The sequence below is a fragment of the Hyla sarda genome, chromosome 4, assembly GCF_029499605.1.
Source record: "Hyla sarda isolate aHylSar1 chromosome 4, aHylSar1.hap1, whole genome shotgun sequence".
NCBI lineage: Eukaryota > Metazoa > Chordata > Amphibia > Anura > Hylidae > Hyla > Hyla sarda.
The window spans coordinates 396,432,467-396,445,261 of NC_079192.1; the positions used below are offsets into that span (position 1 = coordinate 396,432,467).

Sequence of the window (12,795 nt, forward strand, 5' to 3'; positions counted from 1 at the left end):
ATGGTCGGCATTGATCACAGCATAAGTCAGTGTTTCCCAACCAGGGTGCCTCCAGCCTTGTAGCAAAACTACAACTCCCAGCATGGCCGGACAGCCTATGGCTGTCCGGCCATGCTGGGAATTGTAGTTTTGCTACAAGGTTGGAAGCACCCTGTTTGGGAAACACTTGGATAAGCAGAACTATATGTCACCCTTTTTAGTGACCCCAGATGGATCCTTGAACCTTAAAGGGGAACTCCACCCCTAGACATCTTATCCCCTATCCAAAGGATAGGGGATAAGATGTCAGATCGCCGGGGTCCCGCTGCTGGGGACCCCCGGGATCTACGTTGCGGCTCCCCGCTATCATTACTGCACAGAGCACACTCACTCTGTGCGTAATGAGGGACGATACAGGGTCCGGAGCATCGTTACGTCACGGCTCCGCCTTTCATGACGTCACAGCCCGCCCCCTTAATGCAAGTCTATAGGAGGGGTCGTGATGGCCGCCACGCCCCCTCCCATACCCTTGTATTGAGGGGGCGGGCCGTGATGTCACGAGAGGCGGAGCCGTGACGTAACGATGCTTCGGCCCCTGTCATTACGCACAGAGCGAGTGTGCTCTGTGCAGTAATGATAGCGGGGTGCCGCAGCGGAGATCCCGGGGGTCCCTAGCAGCGGGACCCTGGCGATCTTACATCTTATCCCCTATCCTTTGGATAGGGGATAAGATGTCTAGGGGGGAGTACCCCTTTAATGTGTTCCATGAGGATAAGACAAGAAATAGTTGTAAAGCCTTTAGTAGGTGATATAAGACGGGCGGGGTGACATTTACTTTTCGGTTTTCTAAATTAAGGGAGATCTTAGGTCAATATTGACCACCAGTCATGTCTTGTCGGTACAGAGGCGGCTTCAAGTTCTCAGGCTGAAGTGTTTATGAAATTGTGGCCGTCATTTCCCGTTATTTATCTAAATGATTTAATAAGAAAGCTGCTGTACCCACTGCCAAAGCTAACAAAGTCATGGGATGTATGAAGAGAGGCATAGAGGCTCGGGACAGGAACATAGGGGGAGATTTATCAAAAACCGCCCAGAGGAAAAGTTTCCCAGTTGCCCATAGCAACCAATCAGATCACTACTTTCATTTTGCAGAAGCCTTGTTAAAAATGAAAGAAGCGATCTGATTGGTTGCTATGGGCAACCGGGCAACTTTTCCTCTGGACAGGTTTTGATCTAATAGTAATCTCCCCTTTAGTTTTACCTCTGTATAAATCACTAGTCAGACCACACATGGAGTATTGTGTCCAATTTTGGGCCCCTGTATATAAGAAGGACATGGCTGAACTGGAGAGGGTGCAGAGGAGGGCGACAAAGATAATAAATGGTATTGGAGGATTACAGGACCAAGAGAGGTTATCAAGCTTGGGGTTATTTAGTTTGGAGAAAAGACGTCTTACGGGTGATCTGATCACAATGTACAAATATAGGAATCTATGATTCTTGTGATCTTTTTATACCTAGGCCGGTACCCAGGACAAGGGGGCATCCTGTACGTCTAGAGGAAAGAAGGTTTCAGCACCATCACAGACAGGGATTCTTTACTGTAAGAGCAGTGAGAATATGGGACTCTCTGCCGCATGATGTGGTGATGTCTGACTCTATAAACAAGTTTAAGGGGGGGGGGGGGGATGGATGTTATACTGGAAAAATATAATAGTAAAGGTTATGGACACTAGATTTATGCGGATAGGACATTGATCCAGGGATTTATTCTGATGCCATATTGGAGTCAGGAAGAAATATAGATAGATAGATCTCATATCTATCAATCTCATATCTATCTATCTATCTATCTATCTCATATCTATCTATCTATCTCATATCTATCTATCAATCTCATATCTATCTATCTCATATCTATCTATCTCATATCTATCTATCTATCTATCTATCTATCTATCTATCTCATATCTATCTATCTCATATCTATCTATCTCATATCTATCTATCTCATATCTATCTATCTATCTATCTATCTCATATCTATCTATCTCATATCTATCTATCTATCTATCTATCTCATATCTATCAATCTCATATCTATCTATCTATCTATCTATCTATCTATCTCATATCTATCTATCTATCTCATATCTATCTATCTATCTATCTATCTATCTATCTATCTATCTCATATCTATCTATCTCATATCTATCTATCTATCTATCTATCTATCTCATATCTATCTATCTCATATCTATCTACACGAAAATGCAGGTAGAGCAGCACATCAGTAGCTCAATATGGTTGGTGCAAGTGGCAAACTAGCTCAGGTCAGAAGCTCATAGGTATCCAAAAAATGAAGGCTGCAGCAGCACACAATATGGTGAATGAAGTAGTTTTATTGCAGGCTACGTTTCAGCCACCCTTGAAAAAGGCCACAAAACTACTTTATTCACCGTATTGTGTGCTGCTGCAGCCTTCATTTTTTTGGATATCTATCTATCTCATATCTATCTATCTATCTCATATCTATCATCTATCTATCTATCTATCTATCTATCTATCTATCTATCTCATATCTATCATCTATCTATCTATCAATCATCTATCTATCTCATGTCTATCTATCTATCTATCTATCTATCTATCTCATATCTATCTATCTATCAATCATCTATCTATCTCATGTCTATCTATCCATCTAAAATGGCGGTGAGAGACCGCTGAAACGTTGTCTCTATATCCCTGGAATAAAATAACACTTTATTGATTCACTACTTTGGTGTGCTGCCGTTATACTTTAACTATCTATCCATCTATCTATCTATCTCATATCTATCTCATATCTATCTATCTCATATCTATCTATCTCATATCTATCTATCTCATTATCTATCTATCTCCTATCTATCTATCTCATATCTATCTATCTCATATCTATCTATCTCATATCCATCTATGTATCTCATATCTATCTATCCATTCAGGGGCATTCGCAAGGTTTTCTAAATTTAAAACCCACTATACACAGGCCAATATTCCCCACATACAGAGCCTATATACTGGTACATACCCCTATTACACAGTCGCAGTGTAGAGATTACAGTAGAGCTACATCCAGGGAGTATAGGCTGTCTTCTTGCAGTCGTTCTCTTTCTTTTTCTTCTCCATCCAGTCAAGACAGCTATGAAGACATCCTCATATCTGCAGAACCTACAAGAAAAAGATCTTAGGCTTCACACTTTTCTAACACCCCCCCCCCCCTCACCTTTTTCCACACCCATACTGCCCAAAATGTCAATAATGTCATATTGGTGCTGCGCACAGTAAGAGTGAGTGGGTAAGTGAATTGGGAGTGGGGGAAGGGGGGTTGTATGTATGTAGGCTCCCCCAGTAGGAAGGTAAGTCTTGTTCAGTAGCTTTGTAGTTTCCTCCAACAGGTAGGAAGGTCCCCCTGGGTAGGTAGGTGGGCACCTTATTAGGTATATAGGCCCTTCTGTAAATAGACAGGTCTTCCCAGTAGGTAGGTTGTTTCCCTCACCAGGTTGATGTTTTTCTTCATTCGGTAGGACCCCCCTAACCATTATAAAAAACTAGGCAGCGGTGTCCAACTTGGTGTCGGGTCCAACTTCTCTTACCGCTGTCTATGAGTTGTTGATATTAGGGAAACCTTCTTGTGACCACTGTAAATAAATGTTGCATTACATTACCTCCACAGGGTAGTAAGGAGAGTACTTTACTTTATTGGCGTTACACATCGTAGCCAAAGGACTCATTCAAAGTTCATTTGCGTCTTAATGTAGATGTCCTTGTTGGCCTAGCTCTTCTCTGACTGCATTCATGTCCTGAGTACTGGTCTTCATTGCTGGCACTGCTCTGGCCATGGCAGCTTTCACTGGCACTGCTCTGACGGCTCACAATGGCACTCCTCTGACTGCTATTGCCCACACTCGCGCTGCTCTTGTTGCTGCTATCTTGACCAGCACCGTTGTACTGGAACCTGGGCTTTTACTGATGGCATTTTGATAGTTTGGGGGTGTAGGGGGTGTAGCTGTGCAGTGATGAAAGGGTGTTGGATTAACCCTTAACTGTCGTGACGCCAGGGTGCGGGTTCTTCCTCTATAGATATATATCCTACCACCACCCGTCCCAGGAACGATAGGGAGGAATAAAGGATTGTCCACAACCGGAGGTTTAGTAAACTGTAGATAACTTTACTGCAGCTTTTATGCAGGTTGATAATGGCAAACAGTCTATACAGCAGAGTAGTCTGTAAGTTCCTCACAGTTGGTTGGGACCTTGTAGTATATAAGCTCTGAGTCTGGAATTACGCTGTTACGCTGGATTTAGGGAATTATTTAGGTCCAGCAGTCACGCAGGATTCTCGGGATTTAGATTTGGTAGACCCACGTTTAGTAAGCTGTTGAATTGGTAGGCTTCAGGCCTAATTTTGTCTTGTAGGTTTGCACGGAGAGGGGCAGGCTTAGAGCTTATTGGTTCCCACCAGCTGTCAGTCCACTCACAAAGCATTATGGTATCATCATTTGACCCCATCATGTGGCCTGGAAGGTCCTTAAGTTTAACTTAACATTAGACTTATTAGTCACGTGAGTCCTGGAAGTACTATACATATAATAAAATATATACAATTTATATACATCAAACACAATAAAATTAAAGAAGGAAGAGGTCACTAGAGGTTATCCCACCAGGAGGATGCTACCGGTACATAGGAACTCTGACTTTGGGGACTTACTACACAAGGTACACCACAGCATGTTATCTCTGGAGCTTCCTTTTGGCAGTGTATGGGCTCTGGTCTTGCAGGAGCACATGCAGCAAGAACAGGCCCCAAACTCATTTCCCCCCCCCCCTCCTTGTCCTCCTGAAGGGACTAGTCCCTTTCCTGGATGAGGATCATGTCCTGTTTGACTGCCCAATATAGTGCCAATTGATTATGTGCAAAAGACCCATTATAGCCCAATTATTGACAGTGGATGACTACCTGAATAATTTCCACGACCATTCACATCCATTATTGTTGGTAGGACAGCTCCTGTTTATATGGGGAGATTTGTCAGTGGGGCTTTGAGACCGCCCTAAAAATCGGCCCAAAATTTTGTTAATATTTCCACAAACTGACCCACTCTAAAGATCTTTTGGGACACAAGGATGTTCTGGTCACACACTGGTCCCAAATCCTGCCACAAATCGAGCAACATTGGCCACAGGGCTAGGACCCCCTGGGGCTCAGGCCACTTCCTGTGGTACTGCCTGTACCCCTAATGGTGGCCCAGTTTGCAGAAAACAAATGATCAGATTTGACCCTCATGATTTCATCGATCAGCCAATGAATGAGCAATTGCTTGTTTATCAGCTAAGCACTGTGTCTTCTACATTGGGCCCATGTAAAAGGCCCTTCTGTAAGGGGCAAATAAGGCCCAATGGGGACCAATATTTTTTTCTGTCTTACGTTATAGCTGAATTAATCTGCTAGTAAAAATATAACATTTCTCTAACATAAAGGTCACAGTCTTCTGTTATGAGGGAGTATGGAATTCGAGCTGTGAGAAAAGTGCCATATGAGGCCATACTTGTGCACGGTCTACGTACCGTATAGATTACAAATGTTTTATGCAAATAAATAAACACGACTTAAAATACTTTTTCCTCTCACGTTCTAAGATGTTTTGAACAACATCAGAAGTGACAAGGGAAAGAAAAAACCTTGAATATCTTGTTCCTACAGGGCCCAGGGGGCTGACAAGATTGAAAAATTCAAGGCTGCTTAGAGAGTTTTAACAAAAGATCAGTTATGTGGTGTCGTCTGTCACCCGCTGCCGCCTCACAAAACTGGAAAAAAACTCATGTAAACCATCTGGAAACACATAGTATAATACACAGCCAGAGGTGATGAATACAATTACTAGGGTGGGGAGTCACAAATCTTCCCAAAGGTCTTAAGGGTGTGTTCACACTGTTGGCAGAGGCCCTACGAGAGAGTATAGCACTGCTTGAAATGCTCTTCTTCCTGTCGGAATGACAAAAATTAGGATAATACTCAATGGACCCCCATGTACGTCAATGGAGTTCATCATTTGCCGGTGATATGGATCCAACAATATGTTGTAGTTTTTGTTAAAAAGTGTGAACAGAGCTGAACATGTTGGGACTACCAGAGCTGGGACCTTCACAGGATAGGGGTTAAGTTTCTAATGTGGGGATTTAATGCCAGAATAACCCCCCCGCCCCTGCAGGCACCCAATCTGCTGAAAGCTCACAACAACTATCTCGGGCACTCCCCCCCTTGGACAATAAATGGAATGGTCTTGCACATGCGCGACCCGCCGCTCTACCTATCTCAAACAGATAGACACCTTGCTCCATGTTGGACTAGGCCTTATGGGGTCTACCAGAGACGTTCTGAAGGCCCACCATCACTGGTAGAAAATATTTCCATATCCAATTTTAACTGTTTCCTAAATTATGAGTTGAAGTGTCCCCAGGAATAAGTGATTGGTCCTAAATCTGCCCTAATAGGAGTTAAGTTAGACCTGTGCACATTGCTGTAAATAAACCTGGGCCCATCGAGTGATCCACAAGTACTTGGTTGGCCGACCTGACCTTGCCTACAGGGATACTCCACTGGCCAGCGTTCGGAAGTAAATGTTCTGAACGCTGTTTTCGCGCAGCGGGGGTCGGTCACGCCCCTCGTGACATCACGGCCACGCCCCCTCAATGCAAGTCTATGGGAGAGGACATGATGGCCGTCACGTCCCCTCCCATAGACTTGCATTGAAGGGGCGTGGGCGACCCACGCTGCGCGAAAACAGCGTTTGGAACATTTACTTCCGAACGCTAGCCAGTGAAGTACCCTTTTAAGCCGCTCTTATACATTATAGAGAACTGAGGCATACCTGCAGAACTTGCTGTGACAAAAATGTTTGGTGTATGGGGGCCTCCCAATTCTTCCTTGAGCCTGTGTGCACATGTAGGGGGTGGTCTAAAGGGATATCTATTAAAGGTCTATGAGCAAATTTAGGTTGACCCCATCCTCTGGCTTTTTTCATTGTTTGGAATGGTCAAGCCATGTGTACTAGTATTGAGTGGCAGGGGCCATATTCGAATTGGCGATATTTCGCGAATATATTGACAATTATTCCTCCTATGTTCACTAAATTTGCATATTCGCTATGTTCGTTCCCTTTTTTTTCCATGCGAAAATTTCCCTGAAAAATTTGCATAAAATTTTCAAAAAATAGGTAGCACTATATTCTAAATATTCGCAAAATCGCGAAGTGACGATATTCATGATAACATTTGCATTACGAATATTTGTGCTCAACACAAGTGTGTACATTTTTAGACATATTATTACTTAGGGGGCAATACAAGATATACCCCATAGGTCAATAGACGTTCCCAATAATCCCAATTTATGTAGAACAGCCCCAAATTCTGGACCTATGAATGAGGTTTCTGTAAAAGGGATATGTCCCGTAGAGATTAGTGGGCCAGTCCAAAGCCTCGCTCCATTGCTTTCTTAGTGCGAGAAACTACAGCTACATTGCAAAAATAAGTAAAACCTGTAGTAATACGAGACAGGTAATAACATACGTTTCGGCTCATGTCATTATGCATGTTATGCCCTGATTTACATTTTGCATTACATTTCAATGACCTTCAGGCGTAAACTCTAACCGGATGCAAATATTGCTTAGTGTACGTGGTAGTCGCCATGATACATATCTTATATATTATACATTTTTGCATAACGTGCCTTATAGACGAGTAATGTCATTGCAGTGCTGAGAATCTAGACCAGTGTGTCTCCAGCTGTTACAAAACTACTATTGATGTATATTCGTAATGGCGAATATTTTATATATATATATGCGAATTTATGTGAATATTTATGTGAATATCGGCACATCCAGTGGACAGTGATCCCTCCCTTCTTTTAGGTAAAATATATAATTGCGCATGCGCACTGTGTGAATTTCATTATGAATTTTCGCATGGAAAAAAAAAGAGAACGAACATAGCGAATATGCAAATTTCACGAACACAGGACGAATATTCATCCATATATTCGCGAAATATCGCAAGTTGGAATATGGCCCCTGCCGCTCGTCACTACCCATTATATGTATTACAATGGTGTTAAAGCCTTACCTTATTGGTTAAAACCATTGTCCCTTGCTCTGCCTTTCACAGTACTGGGAGAGTTTCTCCTAGGACATGATCTGAAGTTTCTTCTGACTTGGACGAACAGAACCTTTACACAAGGAGAGGGCCCCTATGTATGTTGTAGCTGACCCTAGTTGTAGTATACAAGGTGACTATTACTGCTGCTATGGCCAGTGCCTATGCTAAACTTTCACTACATCCATGTCTGGCCCTTCTCCACCACCACTAGTTCCCCACACACCATCCAACCGGACACTTAAAGGGGTTATCCAGGAAAAATCTTTTTTTTATATATCAACTGGCTCCAGAAAGTTAAACAGATTTGTACATTACTTCTATAAAAAAAATCTTAATCCTTTCAGTACTTATGAGCTTCTGAAGTCGAGTTGTTCTTTTCTGACTAAGTTCTCTCTGATGACACGTTTCTCGGGAACCGCCATCCCCATAGCAAACCTCTTCTACTCTGTGCAGTTCCCGAGACAAGCAGAGATGTCAGCAGAGAGCACTGTTGCCAGACAGAAAAGGACAACTCAACTTCAGCAGCTGATAATTATTGAAAGGATTAAGATTTTTTTAATAGAAGTCATTTACAAATCTGTTTAACTTTCTGGAGCCAGTTGACATATTAAAAAAAGTTTTTTTTCCTGGAATACCCCTTTAAAAGGGTATGCCCTAGGGAAATTGTCACCCTTCGTCACTACTATGTAGGCCCTATGTGACTGTGCCAGCCTAAGGAGTGCAGGGTTACCCTGTTAAAGGGGTACTCCGGTGGAAAACTTTTTTTATTTTTTTTTGGTATGAACCGGTGCCAGAAAGTTAAACAGATTTGTAAATTACTTCTATTAAATAAAGTATTTATCCTTCCAGTACTTATTAGCAGCTGTATGCTACAGAGGAAATTATTTTCTTTTTGAATTTATTTTTTGTCTTTTCCACAGTGCTCTCTGCTGACACCTCTGTCGGTGTCAGGAACTGTCCAGAGCAGCATAGATTTGCTATGGGGATTTTCTCCTGCTCTGGACAGTTCCTGATACAGGCATCAGGTGTCAGCAGAGAGCACTGTGGACAAAACAAAAAGAAATTAAAAAAGAAAATAACTTTTTCTGTAGCATACAACTGCTAAAAAGTACTGGAAGGATAAATATATTTTTTTTAATAGAAGTCATTTGCAAATCTGTTTAACTTTCTGGCACCAGTTGATTTAAAAAAAAAAAAAAAATGATGTTTTCCACCAGAGTACTCCTCTAAGCCCCCACAAACGCCCTCACAATCGTCAGGCCCTGATCCATGTACTCTACAACAGACATGTATTACATAAAAATTCATACTACAAGGTCCTGTAACTGAACTGTAAATGTGGCCTTAAAGGGGTACTCCGCTGCTCAGCTTTGGGAACAAAATGTTCCGAATGCTTAGAGCCGGTACCGGGAGCTTGTGACATCATAGCTCCGCCCCTTCATGACATCATGCCCCCGCCCCCTCAATGCACGTCTATGGGAGGGGGCATGACAACCGTCATGCCCCCGCCCATATACTTGCATTGAGGGGGGGGGGGGGGCGTGTCATCATGAGGGGCAGGGCTATGATGTCAAGATCCCCCGGCGCCGGCTCTAAGCATTCGGAACATTTTGTTCCAAACGCTGAGCAGCGAAGTACCCCTTTAAAAATCATCTCCTCTGGTAGGCCCAAGGAAAACCATTCGGACACTTGTATGTACGTTACATTATACAGTGTTTTGTTATGTTATACAGTAGGAAATGCTATAGGCTTTCCGATCACCACACCCAATGTGACATCATCGATGACATCACTGACAATATTATAATCCCTGTGCTTTTCACCATGACAGGTCTGTCAGACTGGGTGACTTATAGGATCACTATTTAATGTGCTGATACAACAGTAGTGTCCTGTTCTACAGCATCTAATATTCTGACCCGACATAGTCTAGGAATGATCTAATGCTCTAAGTGGCTGCTTGGCTACAGCTTGGTCTTGGCCTATAAATGTTTTTATAAATGTCTATCCCCACTGTGACCATTACATGCGCTGACTGGATACTGGTTGGTCTGGCTTGGTGGATAATCTGTTATAAATGGCTCCTGCTTGGCCCAACCCTATACCCATTGTAATTCCCAGAATTCTCTGATCTAGAAACAGTAACACTTATGTCAGTCATTGTTGTCCTGGTGGAATCGGCCTAAAAACTCGACAAAAGATCTGTACAGGCCATTGGAATTAGATGTTATATGGACATAACGGAAATGACTTGCTATAAGAAGACCTTGTTCGGGAACAACATCATTATCACTCTAGGCTATGTCAATGGGGCTGGCCACAAGTTTTAACCCATCTGAATGATAAGATGCCTGACCGCGGGAGTCCCGCTGCTGGGGACCCACGGTGTGACGTCCCTCAATGCATGCCTACGGGTGGGGGCGTGACAGCTATCACGCCCCCTCCCATAGGCTTGCATTGAGGGGCGGAGCGTGATATCACACAGGGCGGAGGCGTGACATCACACGCCGCCCGCCCTGTGGTCGCCCGTAATCAGACCCGGAGCGAACACGCTCCGGGGACTGATTACAAACGGGGTGCCGCGTGCAAGATCACGGGGGTCCCCAGCGGCAGGACTCCCGCGGTCAGGCATCTTATCCCCTATACTTTGCATAGGGGATAAGATGTCTAAGCACCGGAGTACCCCTTTAATCTCTAATCAACAACCCCCAACCATCATGATGGAAATAGGTGGGGACGTAAATGGGGAAGGAGAAGTAAAGTTTTAGAAGGTAAATTCTTTACTCAAAACTTTAGCTAGAGTTGGACATAGTCTTTGTTAAAGGGGTACTCCACCCCTAGACATCTTATCCCCTATCCAAAGGATAGGGGATAAGATGCCTGATTGCGGGGGTCCCGCCGCTGGGACCCCTGCGATCTCACGGCAGCACCCGGCGTTTGTTTTGAACTGCAGTGCAGTGCAGTGCACCTGCAGTGCAGGTGACATCACAGCCATGCCGCTCGATGCAAGTCTATGGGCAGGGCCGTTTGAAGGAATTTGTGGGCCCCAAGCAAAATAGACATGGAGCCCGTCCCCACCTTACGCATGCGAAGCCTACATGAACCACAGCATAGCCATAAAGTTTAAGTTTACCCACACTTCATATGAATAAAAAAGGAGGTTTACAGTGCAAATTCTGCTGTTGCATTTAATGTGCATGAAATTTGAACATTTTCAACAATTGAACATTTGCAAAAAACATCACTGTACCATACAATCCAATATACATTAAAAACGTGCACAATAACTAAATCCCCCCCCCCCAGATTAACCCCCTCACCCCCAGTAGGCAGGTGGTACCCCCAGTTTAACCCCCTCTCCCTTAGTAGGCAGGTAGTACCCCCAGATTAACCCCCCCCCCAGAAGGCAGGTAGTACCCCCAGATTAACCCCCTCCCCCCAGTAGGCAGGTAGTACCCCCAGATTAACCCCCCCAGTAGGCAGGTAGTACCCCCAGATTAGACCCCCCCCAGTAGACAGGTAGTATCCCCAGATTAGACCCCCCCATAGACAGGTCGTACCCCCAGATTAACCCCCTCCCCTCCAGTAGGCAGGTAGTACCCCCAGATTAACCCACTCCCCCCAGTAGGCAGGTAGTATCCGTAGATTAACCACCTCCCCCCAGTAGATAGGTAGCACCCCTAGATTACACCCCCCGGCTGGTACCTCTGCAGTTGCCGGAAATTCAGGACAGAACCTTCCCCAGATAAGGGCTTGCACAGCTACGTGTGGTAATGATGTTCGCTCATGCGCTCAGAATACCTAGTGTCAGGACGTAGTAACGCCTGCCATTGAATTCTGGGAGCATGACATGAGTGAACGTCAATATGAAGTCGACGCGCGTAGCTGTACGGTACTTAACAGGGGGCGGGGACGTCCTGAGTGAGGCAACTACAGGTGAGCCGGGCACAAAAAGTAGGAGCCGAGTGGCTTTACTCTCTGCCTCCCGCTCCAGGCTCTCGCACTGCTGGCCCGACAGGGCGAGCTGCCGAACCGGGATAGGGGCAGGAGGAGGGCCCGGTGGCCAGTCCGGCCCTGCTCCTCTTCCTGTACCACGCGGTACCCGGCCGGACTGACAACCAGGAGGAAGAGGAGCTCGGCCATGCTACAGGAAGGGGAGGAACTCGGGAAGTTACCAGGAGTGCTGCAGCTGCCTGAGGCTCTCTATAGAGCCCAGGCGGCTGCAGCCTTATAGGAAGCACAACAAGCACTGGCTCTGCTTGGGGCCCCGGGCCAATTGCTTGGTTTGCCTGTCCTTTAGCGACAGGCCTGTCTATGGGATGGGGTTTGGCGTCATGAGGGTGTGTGGCCGTGATGTCATGAGCTTCAGGCGCCCCATCGCTAGTCATCCGGCATGGAGTGAAGTTCGCTCCATGCACCTGATGACTGGGGTGATCAGGGGATAAGATTTGTAGGGGTGGAGTACCCTTTTAAGACCGTTTGGTCATCCCTAGCAGTGAAAGTAGTGAAATTCTTTGTTTTCCTAGAATTATATTATAAATTATTATTATTATTTTTTTTTTATGTAAGTGAGTAAAGCAATTTATTGATCTTTATTCACTAAG

General features: G+C 44.6%; 1 protein-coding gene across 2 annotated transcripts in view; it reads left to right on the forward strand.

The window, feature by feature from the left end:
* Positions 1-1,189: 1,189 nt before the first annotated feature.
* CRACR2A (calcium release activated channel regulator 2A) overlaps positions 1,190-12,795 on the forward strand; it is a 115,082-nt gene continuing 103,476 nt past the window's right edge. The window contains exon 1 of one of the 2 annotated variants that reach the window (XM_056569505.1): positions 1,190-1,204. Coding sequence is in view for 1 of the 2 variants with exons in the window: in XM_056569506.1 (XP_056425481.1) it covers positions 1,361-1,363 (3 nt within the window). In the remaining variant the exon portion in view is untranslated. Of the gene's footprint in view, positions 1,205-1,281; positions 1,364-12,795 lie in introns of those variants that run through there. The other variant, XM_056569506.1, reaches the window with a different exon arrangement.